Here is a 22,310-nt window from a genome sequence, read left to right as displayed (position 1 = left end):
CATCAGGGTAAATGAGAACATAATTTGATTCCTTCTAGCTGTGCCAGGTACTTGTAGCACACTTAAAATATTTGAATTCCAACATGTAATAAAGATCTGCCACTTTATACCTGCACACCTGTTAGCACAGACAGTAGAAAATTGATAGCCCAAGAAATGCAAGAGCTGATAACTTGTTGTTTCAGGAGCTGTTATTCCTAAATTATGTTATAAACATGCCACTGTTCTTTTAGATATTGTCAAAAGAAAATGTCTTTGAAATATTCAGAGAGAGATTTTTATTTTTTTTTCTAGGACTGATCAGCATAACGTATCATCTGTCTTTCATGGGAACTCCTTAGCTGTCAGCTCCTTTGTTAAGCAGGGGACAGTGGTGTTCTATTAATGAGAGATTGGCAACATGCTGGAACAGAAAAGTACTTCCCTTGCCAGCTTGACATTTGTGTTGCACTTCATGTACCAGGATGTCCGTGCTAATTATTCTGGCCATGATATGGCTTCAAAATTTTAAAGATCAGCAAAATGAGCCCTTGTGGTTACATTTACCAGAAGAAAAAAAAAATTTTCCCCAAAATTCTCTGAATTGCTCAAAAGTGTAAATTTTCCATCACTGTCCTAAGTGTCTCTCCTTCAGTTCTTGGAGCAATCCTGCTTCAATAGGGCTTAATTTAAACCTGTAGCTGAAAATACAGCACAAGGGCTAGGGACCATTTACATCCTTAAAATAGGTCTTAAGTGGGGCGTGGGCTGTGCACAGACTGCGTGATCCTCGGCACAGAGCTGATTTTCACCCTGGGAACTAACAGCTAATAACATCTGACTGGGGCTTGCTCTGAAGCACAGAGGAATTCCTTCTCTCACTGTGGGACCAAACCTGAAATCCCTCCCTCCAGGTGCCTGCCAGGCTGTTTATTTGGAAGAGAAAAACCAACAGAAAAGAAAATACCAAGAAATAGATTTCATTCTTCTATCCTTTCCCCACCAGCAGGGGAATGCACCATTAAAACCATGTCTATCAAACCAGATAGATCAGCATAGCTCAGGAAAACTTAATTCTCATCTGAGAAGCCAAACTGATGTTTTATTAATAGAAGTAATGAGGTTAACAGGAAGTATGGCTAAAATCACCTTGTACCACACACACTGAGGCATTTAACATCTTTCACGTTTTACTCACTTTAATAATTCATCGGCTGAAGTGGCTGATGCTTCTGTGAGCTGACACTGTTGTTTATGTTCTGCTCACAGCTGCGAGTCTTCAAGCTGGCAAAGTCCTGGCCGACCTTAAACACGCTCATTAAAATCATTGGGAACTCCGTGGGGGCCCTTGGCAACCTCACCCTCGTGCTGGCCATCATCGTCTTCATTTTTGCCGTGGTGGGAATGCAGCTTTTTGGGAAGAGCTACTTGGACAATGTGAAGAAGATAAGCACGACTGGCAACCTGCCACGGTGGCACATGAACGATTTCTTCCACTCCTTCCTCATCATCTTCCGGATTTTGTGCGGAGAGTGGATCGAGACCATGTGGGACTGCATGGAAGTGGCTGGGCAGCCCCTGTGCCTTCTCGTCTTCCTGCTGGTCATGGTGATAGGAAACCTGGTGGTGAGTTCTCAAGATGGTTTTGTCTTTTTCTTCCTTTCCTGGTGGGCACGTGCAAACGAACCATTTTTAATCCAGAAACGGTAAATCTCACATTGCACCACGATTTTAATTCAATGAGCCGAGTTGTCAGCAAGAGAAATTTGCTCTATCCCAAATACAGAGTTACATTACTAGTTGGCTAGTTGGGAATGAGAGCTTGCTGGGTTTTCTCAGAAGAGCAGATGTTTTACTAGAAGAAAGGCACATTGATCACAATGATTTTATTTCTTGGGCCATTCATGGGGCTGAAGGCATTCCTGATCTGTTTTCTGTACAGGTGTGAGTACCACCTCAACCATCCCTGTTTGGAGACATATTTATATTTCCCTTCACTCCTGGCCCAAAACACACAAACCTTACCACAGCACAGTGCCTTTGAGCAGAGTTTTGAACATCTCTAGCCTGCCTTAGGAAGCTGCAGGTTTTGTTTACAGTAATGTCACTGGCTCCCTTGCTATTTTTTTATTAGACCATCCCATAAGCATGGCTTACATAAGCTCTGAACCTATTAAGACTGAATTATATTTCCCTGTTGACATCTTAAGGAGCGCTTTGCTGGCTTTCAGTCATGGTGGAAATGTTTTGCCTGTTCAGCTTACAGAGCATCTTTGACATTGTGGCTCTAATGGCCTTACTGTTTATGTAGTGAGTTGTTTAATAGTAGATGCTGCTGTAAAAAAAAAAAAATAAAAAAGTTGGGTTTTACTACTGATTGCTTTTAGTGGTTGTTGTGCTTTTAAGTACCCAGTGTTTTGGTTGTCAACAGATGGGGTAGAAAAGTTCTTGAAAGAGCTTGTAGAAAAGCAAAGTGTGTTGCTTTGTTTACATTAACTTAAATTTTAACAGTTATTTTCACACTGAAAATGTTGATTGCAAGGGCAAGGTATATTTTTAAGTTTTTTTTAACTAAAAATCAAAAAATTAAACTGTGATTACTCAGAAAGTGGGAAATTAATTATGTTTTTATCTGTGACTTACCATTTCTATAAATTTTCCTTGGAATTACATTTGATTAGAAGAGCTGGGGCAAAATATTATTTTCTTTATTTGGAAAAAAACATTATTTATTATATCTTTTAGGAGAGTTTAGCCTGAGATCTGGAAAGTTAATCTTCCCCTGCCATTAAGCAATGTGTTCTGTGTGTGATGATGAAAACTGGAAATAATATGTGTTAAATTCTGGGGGAAATGTTAACATTTGAAATATTCATGGATTATTAAAGATGTGAATTAGCAACATCTGATACCCTTAGATATTAACACTCATCAGTGTGCATAAGTTCTGTTAAATATGAAATCTGGCTCAGCAGAGACTGCATTAACATTATCTACATATATTTAACCTTCAATGCTCAAAAAAAATGCTGTCCCAGATGTAAAATCTGATATTGAAAAACTCTGTCAGCATGGATAATCTGAAGTTATTGGTCAGCTGAAAGAAAAAATTGCTGACTTTACTCTTTTCAGCCAATAGTTCTGTGAGGATGTGGCAAAGACTGATAAAGATTCTTGTGTTTGGGTCATGGAAATTATTTATAGGTGATGAAGGTGGTGAAAAGAGTAACAGATTCTGAATCATGAGTCTCATCCAGTGCCAACATGGAGATGTCATGATGTTGATTAGCAGGTAGAGAGGAGGTCATCCTACACCTCTGGCATCAGCAAAATTTTTGCTTTCTTCAGTAAGAGTGGATTGAACTCACCAACTCACTTGCATAACATCATTAGAAGTTCTGGTAGCTAAAAAGCACCATAAGCCCTTTCAAATAAAAACACTCGTGTGAAAATTTTTACCTGTATCTCCATTGCCATCTGTGCCATCAGAGTCTCTTTTTTAACTTGCTGAGATCCTTTTTTCTCCTCTGAGTTTCAAGAGTCAGTTCTGATAAAGAATATTATCCTGAGGTTGTATCTCATTTGGGCTCTAAATGCTTCCATATTATCTGGTGTAGCATATCTGTACATGCATCTAAATTAAATACTTTTATCTGTCACACCTGCCATATGGTGATATCTATGGTCACTTTCCCAACTGCAAGGATGAGGATTATGGAGCAAACTTGCTCTTGAACTCCTGTAAAATCTGCAAACTGGTGCTGAAATTGTTACAACCACTGCAATTCTGTGGTGTGTTCAGTGATTCAGTTTGCAGGTCTTATCCAGCCCAACATAAATTCAAAGGAATGGTGGAAGAAAACTTAGTAAGTGCCATGGGCAACATTGTGTTTTAGAGCAGTCCAGCCATTGGAAGGAATTTTAGCATATCCTTGGTCTTTGGGTTGTATTCATACATCCTGAAAATGTCTTGGACAATTTGTGTGCAATGCCACACAAAAACTCTATTTAAGGCTGGTCAGCTGATGAGTGAATCATCTTCAAGGAACTAAACTTTTCAATATAGTTGGGAAACAATGTGCTCTGTAACTGCCCTTTGCACAATAAAGCTGTGCTGCTATTGCCAGGTGGCATTTCAGAGGCTTTGAGGCTGCTTAGAAGGTAAAGCCAAACCAGACAGATCATAAGAATTTCTTCCTCATTTGTAGAAGAGAGCTTCTGAAATAGCTACGTGAATAATTATGCTTTTTGTTAGGTTTACCAAAAGGGCTTAACGTGTTTTTAACCTGTGTTACTGAGGTGAGCAGGGAAAATCAGCAAGACAGGAATTGTTAAGATGATGCAGGAGAATTAGGGTCACGAGGCAGGTCCTGGTGCCCCCTGCTCTGCTGGTGAGAGCCAGTGTGACACCAGCCACTTCTCAGGGGACAGATATGTGTGCTGGGTGCTAACAATGTGCATGGATGGATAAAAGTGACACTTCATCACGGGCAGAGCAACCTCCCAACCTCACTGGGTGTGCTTGATGCTCGCTGGCCAAGCCACACTTTTACCCTCTGGTGGCCACCAGGATGAATTTTGGGTCTTACCAGAGTCACCTGAAGTGCCACCAAGGGAAGGACAGCCTGAAGTGCTGCAGAAATGCACTCACTGTCTCTGCTGCTGCTCCAGCTGGGCTGTATGATCCAAAAACCATCTCTCAGTGTTAAACCACAGAGCTGCAGTGCATTAACTGCCCCTTGGGGCTGAGATCTGGGCTGCTGCTGTCTCACCTCTGTCCCATTCACACATCCCAGAACATCCCAGCACATCCACCCCTGTTCCCCAATCACCACAAGCTGGTAAATCACTGCTGCATTTCCGTGGTGGATCCTGCATTGCTGGAGTCACAAGCATGTAAACATGTAGGGTCTGTAACCAGGAAAGTGGCACCTTCAGAATTTTCCTTAAATGCAAAATATAAGAATGAAATTCCTCTTTTAGGATCAGTCCTAGTTTGTTGGTTTTTTTTCCCTTGCTGTCCACTTATTTAGGAAAATATTGATGACATTTTCTGAGAACACAAAGGTGGAAGCACCACTAATTTCTAGGGTATTACACTATCCTGTAGGCAGGATTGCATAACCATTATTGAATTAATGCATGATGCATGGAATTATGAAATACAAAGTGTAAGGTCATGCACTCAGCCCTGTTTAAATATTTATGTTATGGTCCAGTAGCTTACCTACAGAAAATGTTTGAGAGTATATGTATCAGTCACTGAGCATCTACATCTGAAATAATCACATGGAGATGCCTTTATAGTCAGATATGGTTAATGGAGTCTGTGAAATCTTAAAATATCTTACCACCCAAAAAATCTAAAAATATCAGACTAAATAGCCCCTAAAACTACTTATTTCTGTCCCTGCCACCCTAGGAGGCAAACTCAGCTGTAGAAATCCCCATGTGGCTTGATATGTTGACCCAAGAGGACCTTCTGGTCCTGGGTTTTCCTATGGTAATTCAGTGCCTGGCAGCAGAGTTGCTCAGCAGGGTTTGAAGAGTTGCTCAGATGAGATTTGAAGTGACCACTTTGGTTAGACTCAGTGGAAACTTTTCTCTGAAAAAGTCAAATATGCCTGAAACTTGTCTTTCTATTCTGCTTCCGTCTCAGGAAGCCTTTATGGATGTTTTTTTCTGTTATAATTTGGCCCATGAAACAGATAGAAATATGGAAATATTACATTCTTTGGCTGGAGAGGTTTGTGCCTGCCTACATACCTTTTCTACAAATCCATGTAGGACAGATCCTTGGTGTTCTGGGAAAGTCCCATGAAACCTCCACCAGGTTAAAATCAGTAGATTCTCAAACTGGTCAGACACCAAGAGAACTTCATTATGAGTCATTCACCACCATCTCCCTCTTGAACACACAAAGTCTGTTGATAAAATGTGTCACCAGAGCTGTTCTGACAGACACAGTTCTGCAGCCAGGCAAGAAAGAAAAATTAAGTTACAGGGTTTTGAGCAGCCTGGTCTAGTGGAAGGCTCCATGCTCATGGCAGAGGGATTGAAAATATGTGATTTTTAAGGACCCTTCCAACCCAAAGCAGGAGATAATTTGTATGAATGGGAACAATGCAGAACTTCTTAGTGCTTCCACTCCATCCTGTTCTTTTACAAGTCTCCCTCCTGACCATGAGAACATTGTCCTGAGCACCACCAATGCAACCTAGATGGGAATAATGGACTAGAAGGAGGAGAAAGGCAAGAGAGATGAAGGGTCATTTAGCATGGATCCTGGCCTGACACATGTGCAAGAGAGAGATTTGGGACTGGGAATATTGTTTGGGTAGGGAAGAGAAATGACTACAGCTTTCTGTGAAGCTTAATCTATGAGAAGAAATTCACAGCAAGTCCCTGCCCTGAATCACTTTCCTAAACAGCAAACCCTAAACAATATAAGGTGTCATTGGATCCCATGTGTCTATCTAATACTTCTGGGTTTTTTGCTTTGTTTGCTAAAGTTGCCTTTAGTTCAATGTTTAGAGTCAAGAAAACAGATCAAAACCCACAAAAGAGGCAGCTGTAATGTGTAGTGTGCAAATGTGTGAGACAGGGCTGATATTTGGATTGCATGGTCCTCAACATGGGGGCTTTGCTTCTGTATAAACCATTTTCTAGAGTTAATTACTGAGTGTCACTAATTGAGCACCATGATCTCTAATTGAGGAACATCAGAGTGAGTCAATGTGGCCACCTATGAAGGAGAACTGGTAGCCCACCCTGTGGGAATCCATCAAGTGGCTGGCTGTGGGGGACCTGCACAGGTCTATCCCAGCTGGAATAGTGTGATCAGTGCAGAGGATGAAGAAGTTTAATAATATGGATTGAGATGATCTTTTGCATTTGCCCCCAGTGCCAGAAAATATCCCTGAGCACATTTAATTTATTAGTGTAGGAGTATCCATAAAGTCCTGTCTCACTCAATGCTGATGCTTCTCCATCACTGCAAATTTCTCAGCAGATCACAACTGGGCTTGAAAGAGGCTTATGGTAATGTCAGATTTTCTCTTTGTTTAAATGAAATGGGTACAGAGAACAATCATCATCCCTTGTGGTAAAACCAGAAGTAATAGCAAAATAGCATCTTTCAGGTCTGGGTGAAAGTGGATTACAATTTTACATTTCAAGAGCTCAGACAACCAAAGCATATTAGGATGGTCAAAGGTGGTCTTCAGATGGAGATTTGTATTTCTGCCTGACATGATAGGGCTGTCACTGAGGGAGGATACATCAAAACCCCAATGCTCTTAAAAGACAGGAAGCATTAAAACATGGAATGTCAGTGTAAAACTTTTTAAAGGATGATAAAGAGTTGTTTTACCCCAAAAAGTACAAGGCCTCTTTAATTCAGATTACCATTGTCAATAAATGAATGAAAATGGAACTCTGATGACATATGATAGCACTTTTTCAGCTATCTCCTTATTTTCTTTTCAAATTATGTACATATCTAGAATACCAAGTCCCCATTTTTGCAGTTTTTACAGTCTATCCCTAGAGAAATTCTTAACTCAAGGGTTCCAGCAAGACTTGCTGCCCTGAATCAAGTAATTATTTTTTCATTTAATGACAAACATGGCTTACTCGTGAGGACATCCACTGTGTGAATAAAGGTTAATCTCCTTGGAGGAAAATGTAGTATTTGTATTGCATCTAATAATTAATATAAATGAAGTGGAATTTTAAAATTTTTTGTGCCTTCTAATTGCAAATCTAACTAGGTTAGATCTGCTTGCTGGAAATTAAAGCAGGTTTGGGAAGAAGGTATGACAGCCAAAATTACAACATTTAGGGTTTTGGTTTTTAATTTTTGAATCACAGTAGAGGTCTGCAGTGTCCTCAAGCTTTATGTGTTGTACTTATCATACTTTCCTTGGGGCCCATCTGTTCCACTTCTTGCACAATGGAAGGAAGAGAGGAAAAGATGTGAAACTCATGGAAAAACAGTTTTTTGCAAGGAGCAGGGAAGCCATAGAAGATTTGAAGAGAGTTCAGGCTGTCCCAAGTCTTAGATGAACACTCCCTTCCCTCCCTCTCTCTGTGCCCCAAAGCTCATATCCTGGATGCTGCTCTTCACCTTATCTGCTCTTTCAGCAGCTCCCAACATTCTGGAAATATGCATTTGTGTTTTGGTGACATCAGCTGAGAGGGCCAGCAGATAAGCAGGCAAGAATAGGCGTGTCAGGAGCAGTCATTGTCAGGAGAGACAAAATCTGCCAAGCGGCGAGCGAAGGCACGTGGGGAACCAGGCAGGAGGATTGGTCAGAGAGCTGCAGGGGACATAATGAGAGCTGGGAAATACTGGCAACAAGAACTGAGCTTGAGGGTCCTGCAGAAGCCAAGGGAGCCCAAGGGATCATTAGTGAGAGGTGTCATTTGAGTCTGTCTCATCAGCTTGGACACTTCGGTAAGGGAGGCGAGTTCCCCTTCCCGAGGCACTTGTGGCTCTGCAGGAGAACAGCCCAGAACCCACGAACATCTCAGCTGAGAATCCATGGATAAACTCAGCTGGGGACACAGGGAAAGTGGTGTCAGAACAACTGTCAGCATGTCACCATCCTCCTTGCTTCTCCTCATTTGGCAGCGGGAACATTTGGTGTGATACCTGAGATCCAAACCTCAGAGAGAGGCAGCTCAGCCCCAGCACATCTCCCAGCTTCTCCCTTCTTAATTTCCATGCCTGCTACCTAAACTCTGTGTGTCCCAGAGCAATTTTAGCTATTTGTGTTCCCCATTATCCATCCTTTCTTGAGAAGTGCCTGGGAAGCAGAGCACTCAGGTAGTCAATGCTTTTTGTCAAACATCTGGCTGTGTCTGCTGAAGTATCAAACGTCCTCAGGGTCAAAGAAATGTCCACCAGAAACAGATGGCATTGTCTGATGCTTAAAAAAAATAAATCCTGACACCAACCATCAATCAGTCCAGTTGCCTCTGATGGCTTCTAGTACAGAGAGAAAGCCTCCATCCTCTTGTGGGTTACTTAAATACAAAGTTTTTGCCTGACACTCCAGGTCTTAAAAGCTGTATGATTTATCAGTACCCACATAAATAACTATATTTTATTTTTATTGGGTAGATATATCCCGCCCCCATGTGTAACACCAGATGCTGGTGCTAAAAATCTGGGGAAATTAACCTCACTGTATTTATGATGAGCCATCAAAGATTGCTAGGTTTCAAAAATGTCATTCTGTGATAGACTGAGTGGCATCTATTCAAATTTGGGAGGTTTGGGGCTGCTTCACCCAAGATATGTGAGGGAAATGCACCTGAAAATAGATGGGAGGAGTGACTACTTTCAGAACCTGCTTCTAGAAAGTAATCTGCTTCTTTCTGTTACTTCAGATTTATGAGAGTCTGTACCCTGCTACAGGCTCAGTTGTTTCTTCTGAGGAGTTTCTTCTTCTTGGCACTCAGTGACTAAATCTGGGCTTGCATCTTGTTTTAGGGGACAAGTGTGTTTTCAAGGTGTTTGTGTTGAATATATATTAAAATCTGCCAATTTTCCCTCTGCAATATTCATCCACAGAAAGGCAGATATTTGAAAATACAGCTAGCTCAAATCCCAATAGAGGGTGGCATACAGAAGACTGACCTTTTGCTTCTGATGCAGCTCAAAGGAGGATAAAAACAAAAAGTGGACTAAGGCTTTTTTTTTTTTTTTTTAATTTATTTGTGACATAAGGAATTCCCAAAGCAAAAATTCAAATCAGATTCATTAGTGGACTGTGACAGATTTTGGCATTTGGTGCAGATTCTCGTTGGTAGAATTATAAATATTGCTTCTTGATCTATAAGTGAGTCACTGGGATATATCAGAGAGAATAAAACCTGTTAACAATGCTAGTGCTCTTCCATAGGCATGTGTATTAGGGAATACAAAACTATCTTCCATTAACCTTTATGGGTGTGAGGTGTCTTGAGGAGGAAGAATGGTGATACATTAATTCAATCAACTCAACCCCTTAGAAACCATCCTCATGCCTTTTGTTCTAATTGTGTTTCCAAATCAAAGATATTTCTCGAAAAATATTGTTTAAGCATTGACTCCATTATATGAACTACTGGCAAGAGGAAATATTTTTAATAAGATACACCATGTGTATGTTTTATGCTCTCATACATATTTTATTTGTGAAGATTCTAGTGGATTCTTTGCTGAGATTTAGTTGTATTTCAGGGGGTCAATGGGGAGCTAAGTTATCATTTGGAAAACTGCAGCCCTATTGATGTAGTAGGCATCAGTAGGGTAAACCTGCCCATTTTTTGTACTACGTGTGGCCTTGATTAATTTGTAAGTAGGGGTTTGTCAGTGGTTAAGTTCTTGCTAATAGCTGGGTACTTATTAAAAATCTAGAAGGCACTGAGTCAAATTTAATTGGGCAAAAGTGTGCAAAGGTAGGTACAACTAAATATGTCTCTTTTTATTAATGTCACAGTGTGAGTTGTCTGGATGTCATTGAAAGGGTAATGACAACAGAAATATCCCTAACATGTGCTGAGGGAAAGGCAAAGTTTTAATGCTAAAAGAGAACAGGTGGTACAAAATTAATACATTATTCACTACTTCTAAACATCTTATACTTTTGTTTTAAAAAAACAAAACTGTTACAAATATTATTTTTCATCAACAAAACTAAGCAGTGAGCTGTTTATTCTAGCAGTTGCCTCCAGAAAAATCTTGTTAAAAAGAATATGTGAAACAATCAGTGAGTCATGGCAGACTTAGCCTTCTTAGCAGGTGTATGATATTTTGGAGACACTGGAATTTACCTTCTCCATGCACAGTGCACATTCGTATCTGGATTTCTCCACCCAGCACATACATGGCAACATGGTCTGTGGCTTCTCAAGGAAAAAATGCTGAATAATGCATTTGGAAAATAAATGTATTACACAGGATCAGATACCAATTTCCTGCCTGTTGGAGTCTTACTGAACAGTAATAAATTCCTGCAGCCAAAGGGGTCCTACCTTTGGTCTCCTGCTACCATTCCACATTTCTTCATCTTTCTGAAATTCCACTGGTCTGTGTCTTACTGTGTTAAACTTCTCTAAATTCAATAAACCCACTGACCCACACTTACTGAGGAGAATCTCCAACAGATACAGATCTACCCCATCAATTTTATATTACTGCAAACAATACAAAGGAAAGGAGAATCAAACTATTGATTTTTCATCTCTCTTGTAATTTTTATATCTTTGCTGCTATTTAATTCCCTCTTTTTCTATTTCCCTGACTGCAAATTCATGTGTTAATTTTTTTCCGATTTTGTTTGGGTCATCCTTAGCTGGAATCTTGTTTAAATTAGTTCTAATTGAATATGAACCAAAAATGCCATTCTTTTAATTATTTTCCACCTAAAATGTATTTTCCATCATTTTGGTCTGTTCTGGCCTTCATTGTCCTGGAATCAAAGAGCACTCTTGCTCCTTGTGTTACAAACTCTCTTGTAGAGGTGTTCCTTCCAGGAAGACTTCCATGTCCCTTCTCCCCTCCTGCATTTCTCCTGTTTCCCACATCTGGATGTTGTTCCAACTCATTTCTGGGAGATTCAGCAAGTGCAAAGTGCCTGCTGAAGAATCTCTGTTTGAAAACACAGGCAGGTGGCTGTCCTGGTTTGAAGGACAGGTCTCTGCCAATAAAGGCAGAAGCTTCTCTTTCAAATGGAGAATGTAAACCCCCTCCCTCCAAATTATTATTAGAATTTTGAAATTAAGGGGCTCTCAGGCAAAGAGATGGGAATTAGGAATAACAGTTCTTTACTAGGAAAATTAAAATAGAAATACAGTATTACAAAGAACAATCCCAAACACTGCCAGAGTCAGAATCCAAGCTGACACCCGTCAGTCAGTCAGGGTGTTGGCACAGTCCCATTCAATGGTGGCTGCATCCTCCTGCAGGGGCAGATGTGGTTCAGCTGGAGCAGTGCTCCTGGAGAAGGTGCAGTTTCCTCTGAAGCTCCAGGGATGATGTGGAAAGGTCTGGCTTTCCTCTGGGATCCAGTGGAAAGAAGGTCCCTTGGTGTCCAAAATCTCAGTTTTTATCTGGGTAGGAAATGCTTGGCTCCTCCCCTGGCTGGAGCATCTCCCAGTGGGATGATGGAATTTTATCAGTCATGCCCTGGGACTCAATGGCCATTAACAGGAGATATCTCCTGGAGGGAGGATGGGCTGTGGAAAGATAAAGATGATTGCCCCAGCTGGTTTAAAGCTGGCCCATTAGCAGATAATGTGTGCCAGGAGATCAGGGTCACTGCCCAGCTGGTTTAACAGATGGGGACAGAATTCACATTTCTGGCCACATCCTGTATTGCAACCCAAGACAGTGGCTTCCTCTAGAAACTGAGGCATGAAAACAAACATTATGAGTGTCTCTCCTCTGTCCTGGCTAGAGCATTCGTGGGCCACCCCATCCCAGGTGCTGGGATCCATTCAGGGAGCAGCCCCGGCTGGGGAGAGCAGCCACAAAACCATCCTGCCTGGGGGAGCAGTCAGCTGCTTGCCCTCAGGGATGGGAACAGGCCTTGGCTGCTCTTTGTTCACTACTCAGATGCAATTTTTAGATCATAAAGTGGCCAAGCTGCCTGGCTCTCCATTCCTGCTTTCTCTGTAGCAGACTGGCAGTGAGGGTAAACCCATAGGAATGTTCTTAAGGACAACAGACACCATCGAGTTTCTCCTTTGCCTACACATCTTGCACTTAAAGTTTTTAGTAACCCCAGTTGCTAGGATTTCTGCCAGACTCTCAAGATACAATAAATAAATAAAACAATTTTCAAATTTGCACATCAGCAAAATGCCTTTGTGTTTTCTGATATAAGAAGGAAATCAGAGATGAGGTCATCTTGCCTGGAAAGAAGAGTTTGCTTTGATCATATGGTGGAGCACAGATTTGTGTTGAAGGATGCTGGTAGCCAATCCTCCTTGGAGTGCTTTTCTTATGTTTCTAGTAGGATTCTCTGAAAATCACAGCTCAGAGCCAGCTTTATCCTGCAGGATAAGGACACCCACCTCCTTCCCTTCTTTCACTTGGATATCTCCCTGGGAATTTAGGAAGCATTAAAAAATGTGCAGAATTAGCCACAGCTGAGCCAGAGACCCAAGGGGGTGCCCTGATCATTGAGGACATTTTGGGACCCAGGAGCAGGTGCTGGCAGATGAAATGGGTGACTTTTTAGGACAGCACTGAGGTGTGTGTGTCAGCACCTCCCACCTTGCAGGGCATTGCTTTCATTTTGGAGATGTAACCAGCACCACTGCTGCTAAATCCTCCCTTTCTTTAATGAATTGTGGGGGTTTGCCCCATTTCTGAGCCATGGTCTGTGAAAGCCACAAGCCCAGCCATGTGCTGTGAGGGCAGGAGATTTCATACTGTGCAAAATTACTGGTAGAAATCTATTTTGGAGCTTTTCTGAAAGAAGGCCTCCTGGCTGGCAGGCAGTTCTGTCACTTTGTTCTGCCCTTCCAGGCACCTGCACTTGCAAAATGCACAAAATCATAATTTCCATACACCTCCCAAATTCACTGTAGAGGTATCCTTTTTGCATTTCACTTAATAGGAAAATGTGATTTTGTGGTGGAACTCAAATTATAATATTAAACCTGGGAAATGGATTAGAAAGTAAGATTTTTAAAGGAAACCATGTTCTCCCTGAAATTAAAAAAAAAAAAAAGGGGGAAATAGAATATTAATTATTTCTTGACTCTGATTTAATTTTTGAGTCTCTGGCCTACCCTCATGCTGATTTTTCTTTGGTGTAATATATTGGCCACAGGGAGCCATTACTTACTGTGTCTGTTATCACTGGTTTTCTTTCAATTTTACTCTGTTTCCATGTGGGGTTTTCTTATCCTTCTGGTTCTGTATGGCTTACCTTTCCCCAGATGTTTTCTGCCATGTGTGAATGAGAATTATCTCTTTCCCTTGATCTCCAGACCTGACTGCCCAGGGGACATGATGGCCTTGAGATAACTGGGGACAAAATTTAGCACAGTGCTTGGTCACAGGTGGGAGTCCCCCTCTCTGTGGAGGTGTAGGATCTGAATTGTAAAAGGATGACTCCAGGGATCCCACTCTGGGCTGGGCAGTGTCCTCCACATGAGCCCCGCTAAGGTTAGGATTGGTGTGATCTTCTGCTGAAAACTGCAAAGCTTAAGCATCCAAAATTAGAAGGTTTTTCCCTGTGTCTAGTCATTGTATAATGATTTGTTGAGCAGCTGTTATTTGCATGCAGCCAGTGAAAATATTCCAGGGGTAATGCAGGTGTTTCTCACTGATCATCAATCCTTGCAGCAATGGCAAAGACTCTCCAGTGTGTTCAGTCAGCCCCAGACTGTGCAGTCTGTCCTCTCTGATTGTCCTGACATCCTCCTCAGCAGGACAGCCAAACACTTTTGTTGGCTTAGCAGAAGGGGAATTGTCTCTTGGTTTGCAAACAATAAACTTTCCATAGTTTCCCTAATGTTTTTGGGGTAGCCTTTAACATGACAAACACAGATGGTTTTGCTGGGAAAGTTTTCAACTGGACTTTTCTCACAGCACGTTTTATGTGTCTAGACAGTGGTTTGAGAAGTCCACAGCAGCTCTGATGGAGCCCTTGCTACTCTGGTGAATTAAAGTTGTTTTGGTATCTGATGAAAAACCTGCAGGAACATGTTTGTTTTTGTGTCGTAGCTCCAGCAGTGGAAAGAATTTATCTGACTCCACTCACCATCTCTCCCTCCTCACATATAACATTTGGAGACTTAGAAATTCAGATCAGAAAACACTTGCTTTCCAAACACTCATCTTCTAATACTTCTAAGGGACATAGAAAAAAAAAATAACACTGAAAGTCATCAACTACAAAAGAAATCTAAGTTCAGTAGTTCTTGACCAGATTTGGAGTGGTACAATTTGTCTGCACAGTAACATGCACGTAGGTGGATAACAAATGAAAAATCTTGGCAACATGAGGCAACCACCAGGTTGTGGTAAGAAGTGTCACAGGTTGCCTCAGATTTATGTTTCCAGGACTGTGTTTAAAGTGACAAGGACACAGGCACCTCGCTCTAACAGCTTGTGGGGTGCTGCAGGACCTGGGGATGGGGAGAGCCAGAGGGTGCAGGTGGGTCCCTCCTCTGTAAAGTGATGAGATCAGGGCTGAGGAATCTGCCCCATTAATTACAGATACCCCTTTCACTCTGAAATGAGAAACTGGGTGATCATTCCCCACCCCATCAAACACAGCTGCCATCCAGCATCACTTCTCTGCCCTGCACTGCTCAGAGACAAACAGCTGCCACAGAGACCCCAGAACTGCAGGGAAACATAAAGTTCAACACCTGCAGAGGACAATGGTCAGTAAAACCCCAGCTTTATTGTAAATACCACAAAAATATTCAGGGTAGGGGGAACTCACCCCATTCCTAGAGTCTGCCTGAAGATGGCTAAAGCTGTCTCAGCCTCCCTACTTATTCTTCATAGACCAGAGGTAAAATTAAGCCTTGTTCTTCCCCTTTTTTGGGTAAATAGAAGTCGTTCACATAAAACTGCTGAAATTACAGCCACTTTTTGCATATGAAATAATTATTCTTACCATATTACTTACATTTTTTTCTTTCCTAAGGAGAACATCCGCTCTCATTACCATCATGAAGTAGTTCTGAGATTTTTACTTAGGAAATAGACTGTATTTGCTGTGTAGTTCTTATTAAAATTCATTTTCTTACATTTAAACAGAAAAACCACTTATTTCACCTAAGAGATTAATAAAGAGTTGATGAGAAAAAATTCCTGTTGGAAGAACTGGTACTACAGTGCCCCACAACCCTCCCATCTGCAGCTGCTGTCCTGCTTGTGGGTTCAAGCACTTTCCACTTGGGAAGTTGTGTGGCTTCAAGGCAGGAAATTTGTATTCCCTTTTCCATGTGCTTTCCTAGCTGGTCTTGGGCAAGAAAAGAGAAGGGAATCAATGATGCTCCAACCTTATGCTCTCCCTCGCTTGCCCCAGGCCACAGGGACCTCCTGCCAATCTTGTGGTATCATGATCAGTTTGACAGCAAGAAACTAAGATATCAGAAGAATGGGATTATGAGATTGGCTGCAGGATAAAGAGAAACTGGGCTGGGAGGATATAAGCTTCTTATCCTAGCACAAATAGCTGAAAGAATAGGAAAGGGAATATAGAAAATAACTGATCATGTAAATTGCTTTTTCCAGGAATACTCTCTCTTAGTAGACTTTGCCCTGGGATGAAAACATACAAAGGATTGGAAAATACACTTCCAAGGAAAGAAATAATCCTCCAGAGAGACTGACTACATTACTGGCCTATTACTGCAGATCTCAAACTTGCATCCAACACTTAGTGCAATGAAAGGCCCTTTCTGAGCAGTTTTTCTTTGCAGTTTAGTGGATTTTGCTACAGTAAGCAAAATAGAATAATTGGTACCTATTTTGTTAGGCTTGCTAGAAGGTCTCCAAAGAACAAACTTTCTTTCCCATCTGTGCTAGCCAAAAAACAGTGCAGATGTCCACTGCCATCCATGAGCAGGAAGGAAGAAAATCAGATATTTTCACAGGTCAAAGAGTGCCTGAAGAGCTTCTTGCTGATCTGTATCTACCAGGCACTGCAGGTGTATGGGCACTGTTTTACCCACAATAAAAAAAGTATTAAATGGGTAGCTGATGATCCTGGCAGGTATTTCACATGAACTCTCTGGCCTTTCCTATGCAGCTGAGTGACAGAAGTGACAGTGAGCTGCCACGGGGTTGCAGTTTGGATTAATGGTTTGCTTTTTGTGGTAGACTGCACTGATGGGGGTATTTTCTGCTCTGGACCCTGTTGTTCCAGCAAAACCTGCTTGGCTGGCTCCTAGGGGATTTTTCTTCCTCAGGGAAGAAAGATGTTAAATCCCCCCCTCTCCTTTTGGGTGACACCAGTGAGGGTCCAGGGCAGTGGATGCAGTGCTGGGTCAATTCACAGGAGCTCAGGAGACCTGCACACTGTCTGACTGACTGAAAGTTAAATACATAAAGATTTATATTGCTCCACTTTTGCCAAATCATGGGAAATAAAAAGATGGAAGGGAAAGGAAGAAGTAGTCTCATGCTTTTGTTCCAAATGTGTTCTAACTTCAGCAGCAGATATATCTGCAAACAGAATTTGATGAGAAGGTGTCATCTGGATTGAAATTTTCAGATTTTGCCCCCTGTTGACACAAAAGGAGATGATGGAGCTGAGATATTCAGACTGCAGCCTACCACAGCAGCACACATCTCCCAGCCTCCACCAGCAGTCCCTGCCCAGAACTTTTTGGGAAGGATGGGTGTTTCCAGCAGCCTGTTCCTCCCCAGGGATGGGGATCTTGGAACCAGCCTCCCAGCTCCAGGCCTCTGTGCCTTTCACTTGCCCAGAGTTGTGCAGCACTTTGCAGAGTGCCTGCCTTGTTTCCTGTGTGCTGCTGGGTGGCTGCAGCACCCTGAGCTCCCCTGTGCCCTGGGGAGAGCTGTCTGCTCATCACCACTGTCCTGGGGCGTGCCTGTCACCAAGATGGGCACCTGCTGGCTCTGACAATGGATAACATTGTCAGTCATATGATCTAATTTCAGATAGTCCTGCAGGGAGCTGGAGCTGATGATTCTATGGTTGAGAGACTCTGTGATTCTGTGTGGCTTATTTGACCTGCATCTACCTTCAGTCCAGCTCTGAGATACAAAATCCAAGCTTGCTTAGTCTTCAGTGGGCACTGCTCAGCTCCTCAACATCCCCTGGGGTGCCAGACTGTCTCCATTGCCTACAGACATCCTGGGAAAACTCAGCTTAAGCACCTCAGGGAGGCACCTGACATAAGGCTGGATTAATCTGATCATTTTTGCCTTATACTGGCACAACCAGAGTCACGAGCTCTGGGAAAGGCATTAAAAGTGAGAAGGTCAATGAAAGCATGCTGGATTGTCATTAGGCTAAAAGCTTAACATAATTATACTAAAAGAATTTGGGGATCTTTGAGTGCATCTGTCATTTGATTCCCAACCTCAAAGACCAAAAAAGCCACCTGCTTTCACAGTCTGGCTGCTCAGTGTCACTGGGAAGCAGGTTTCTTTTTAAGGGGATCCACATGGACATACAAATCTGCCATTGCTTTTGAAAACTGAGGTAATCTTTAGTTTGCTTTTACTTAAACTTAAAGCACTGTGTTAGCAGCCAGGAGGACTGGGTGTTATTAGTAACCTTTTACAGGAAATGTGGTGTGTCATGGGTTAGGCATATATTTTTCTGGAAAATGCAGTGTACAGTGAAATGTGGGGATAAGTAAACATAAAGTGCTTATTCAGCAGTTCATTCTGTTTGAATGCCCAGCAATGCAACTCTGAGGTTACCTGCTCATAAAGGAGGCAGGGAAATATATTTGAGATTTATTTTGGGCTAAAAGCATGAAGTGCAAATAGCTCTTTGTGCAAAATGTCACCTGCTTTTCTGGGCAGCAAATAAGATTGCTTTAATAATCCATGGTAAATAACAACAGTAAGGATGATACCACCTAAACATATCTAATGTATATATGTAGCTTGATGCCTGAAATTAACACAGAAAAGTGAAACAAGGTGTTTCAAACCTCTTGTGAGCAGCAGAGTTAATGAAGTACAGGATGAAATTCAGCTTCAGATAATGAAATTCCTGTGCATACATGGAATTATTCATGTATGGAGATGTCTGAGCTACCACTTCCCTGCGGAGGTCTAGGGCTAGACTCAGTTCTGCCTGAGGACCACTGGGGGTACTGCAAGGTGTCCCTCCTGGCCTCCAGCTGGACACAGATCTCCACAAGTGTGTCCCTCTGGGCAGTTGTCTGAGGATGGCTTGGGCATGGAATGGTCACTAGATGTATTGGCAGGTGCATGTAGCCCTGGCACAGTCACTATGGTCAGTCTCTGTTGTCCACATGATGAATTTCTGACTGAAATCAAGCTTAGGTGCACCATTAGACCCTCAGGGTTTGGTGTCTGAGGCTGGAGGCAGCTGCCATCCTTGGTGAGCAATTCAGTCCCCTAAATTTGGCCAGTCTGTCTCCTTCTGCAACACACTGGGATGGTTGGATGGCAGCTGGAGTTTTGGGAGGACACACACCTCCTGTAGGTCTGGTGCAGACATCTCAGATACCCTCCAGCATCAGCAGACACCTCTGTTAAGGTAATGAATTGTACCTATAGAGTCCAGAAGATTTTTATTCTCGATTCCTTTACCCCCTCCCTCCCTCCAGCTGCTTCCTCTTGCAGACACACATTCTTATTTTCAGGACATTTGTAGCAATGTGGTTATTCCCGAGTCCTCATCCTGCTGTCAAACTGGGTTGAAAATGGCTAAAGGGGATCTCCTTCCCTGTTGGGCTCTCACCTTCGTGGCTGCAAATCCACTGCTCTGGTTTCAGGCAGCATCACTTGCAATACCTGTGAGTGGGGTGTGAAAGGAAAGAATGATTCCACCAGACCACCACAGCAATGACAGACCCACACAGGCTGCCAGGGTGGTGGAGCAGCTAAGGAACAATTAGCTTTAATCTCACTTTACTTTAGAGCAGGGCAGTGCTCAGGGCTGTGATGGTTTATTCAGAGGTTCATAATGGACAGGGGCATCTGCTGTGCTACCAACTGCTTTTGTTTTTTAATCACAGTGATTGCAAAGGGTACTTTACAAAACAGCACTGACGGGGCACTTCAAACACAGCATCATCAGAGTGATTAGGACCAGGTTTTCAGAATTCTATCCCATATGTTCTGAATATTTAAAATAGGAGAGAACAGGGTAAAGGGATGATAGCAAAAGATTGTGGCTCTTTGGTAAGTCCCAGTTAAATAAAAGCACTTTTTATGCTGTTTAAATTGGTCTAGCAGGTGTTATCAACTTAAAGAACTATCAGAAAGAGAGAAGTCAGGGGGCTTACAGGTATTTCTGGTAGCATTAAGGGATCACAGAGAAAATACCTGCACAAAGTCCATTTTATTGCTGTAAATGGCAGGAGTGCTGCAGCACTGATCTCTCCTTGGCAGAACCCAGAGCTGGCACCCACCCACCTGGTACAGGCAGCAGTTGAGTTGATACCAGGCAATTTGGGATTGGATTGTTTTGGGGTAAATATATTTTAGCTGATATTAGTTTGAGTCACCTTTGCCCTGTTGCTGTCATCCCAAGCATCCACCTCCAGTGTGAACTTTTTGCCCTGGTAAATCCAGCACAAAAGCTTTAAGGATTTATTTCCTCTCAGACCATGAGCAGATGTAATGTTCAATATACAGCAACTGGTGACCAGGCTGTGAGATATATTACTGGGGATGACCTTTGAGAAGAAGCTGGTTTTAATTATTGGATATAATGGTACTTATTTGGGGTAGGGGTGTAATGAGAGGTTTAAACCATCAGATATGTCACTTAAATGCCTAGTGGTGTCTAATCTTGCCACACACTGACAGCAAAATTAGAGAGTTCTGAAGTGGCAAGAACAAGAGGAAGGTAACTCACAATCTCAAGTTCAGTTTGGATTTTTTCATAGACCTGTGAAACTCTTCAAATAGCTTTTTTCCTGACTAATAACAGCATTTTCAGGAGCAAGCCTGCTTTGGGAGTGAGTCCTGCTCAGATCTGGCCACAGTAATCTGGTTGTGATGGCTTGTTTTAGCCTGGAGGGAGAAGTTTTTGAAGCTATATAACCTCGGAGGTGTTTATTCACAGTCACAATAGATTTCCCTCATGGCCCAGAGGATATTTAAAACAAGACTGTCTGTGAAAATGCATACAAATGTTTAGAAATGTTTCCAAATGTACAATTTGGTTGAAGTGCCTTGCCTATGTATATCATTGTCATAGAATCATAGAAGAATTTGGGTTGGAAGGGACCTTTAAAGGGCACCTAGTCCAAAGCACTGCAGTGAGCAGGGATATTTTTAACTAGATCAGATTGTTCAGAGCCCCATCCAGCCTGACTTTGAATGTTTCCAGTGATGGGAACCTGTACCTCAGCCTAAATCTAGTCTGAGACTCCCCTCTTTTAGTTTAAAGCCATTTCCCCTTGTCATATTACAACTATCCTACTAAAAGGTTGTCCCCATCTTTCTTGTAGACCATGTTTAAACACTGAAAGGTCACAATAAGGTCTTCCCAGAGCTTTGGGTTTTTGTTTTTTAAATCTGTTTCTGAAATGTATGTTTTATTTTCCATGTTTTGGGATGTTGGGGGTGGGGAGGAGGGAAGAGAATGTTAGAGTGTGTTGTTGTCCATGCTAAACTTCTGTACCTGATGTCAGTGTTTGAAAATGCCTTATCTTGGTTTGAAGGACAGGTCTCTGCCAAAAAAGGCAGGATCTTCTCTTTCAAATGGAGAATGTAAAACCCCCTCCCTCCAAATTATTATTATAATTTTGAAATTAAGGGGCTCTCTGGCAAAGAGATGGGAATAGGAATAACAGTTCTTTACTAGGAAAATTAAAATAGAAATGCAGTATTACAAAGAACAATCCCAAACCCTGCCAGAGTCAGAATCCAAGCTGACACCCGTCAGTCAGTCAGGGTGTTGGCACAGTCCCATTCAATGGTGGCTGCATCCTCCTGCAGTGGCAGATGTGGTTCAGCTGGAGCAGTGCTCCTGGAGAAGGTGCAGTTTCCTCTGAAGCTCCAGGGATGATGTGGAAAGGTCTGGCTTTCCTCTGGAATTCAGTGGAAAGAAGGTGCCTTGGTGTCCAAAATCTCAGTTTTTATCTGGGTAGGAAAGGCTTGGCTCCTCCCCTGGCTGGAGCATCTCCCAGTGGGATGATGGAATTTTATCAGTCATGCCCTGGGGCTCAATGGCCATTAACAGGAGATATCTCCTGGAGGGAGGATGGGTTGTGGGAAAGATAAAGATGATTGCCCCAGCTGCTTTAAAGATGGCCCATGAGCAGATAATATGTGCCAGGAGATCAGGGTCACTGCCCCACCTGGCTGCAGCAGATGGGGACAGAATTCACATTTCTGGCCACATCTTGCATTGCAACCCAAGACATGCCTGCAGACTCCTTTTCCTGCTGGAACCAGCTGTAATTAGAGGGATTTCCATGATGGTGTTATGGTGCCACAGATTGTTGCTGTTGAGATGGGCATGACATACACATAGACACACTACATTTCAGAAGGCTAATGTCCCATTTATTACAACAACCAGCTGTCTTTTATACCCTCTACAAAGTTTACACTTTCTTCATTGGCTACAACAGATCAACATAACGTTCATTGGTGCAAAACCACCCACACCTCTGTTTTT

The 22,310-nt window shown here is 42.3% G+C and overlaps 1 protein-coding gene across 2 annotated transcripts in view; it reads left to right on the top strand.

The window, feature by feature from the left end:
• Nucleotides 1-22,310, top strand: part of SCN5A (sodium voltage-gated channel alpha subunit 5) — a 166,901-nt gene that overhangs the window by 75,692 nt on the left and 68,899 nt on the right. For both annotated transcript variants that reach the window (XM_056485320.1, XM_056485319.1), the window contains exon 15: nucleotides 1,249-1,605. In XM_056485320.1, coding sequence (XP_056341295.1) covers nucleotides 1,249-1,605 — 357 coding nt within the window. The remainder of the gene's footprint in view (nucleotides 1-1,248; nucleotides 1,606-22,310) is intronic.

The sequence above is a fragment of the Oenanthe melanoleuca genome, chromosome 2 (genome assembly GCF_029582105.1).
Source record: "Oenanthe melanoleuca isolate GR-GAL-2019-014 chromosome 2, OMel1.0, whole genome shotgun sequence".
NCBI lineage: Eukaryota > Metazoa > Chordata > Aves > Passeriformes > Muscicapidae > Oenanthe > Oenanthe melanoleuca.
Note: the sequence above shows the minus strand (reverse complement) of the source record. Positions and strands in the feature narration are given on the sequence as shown.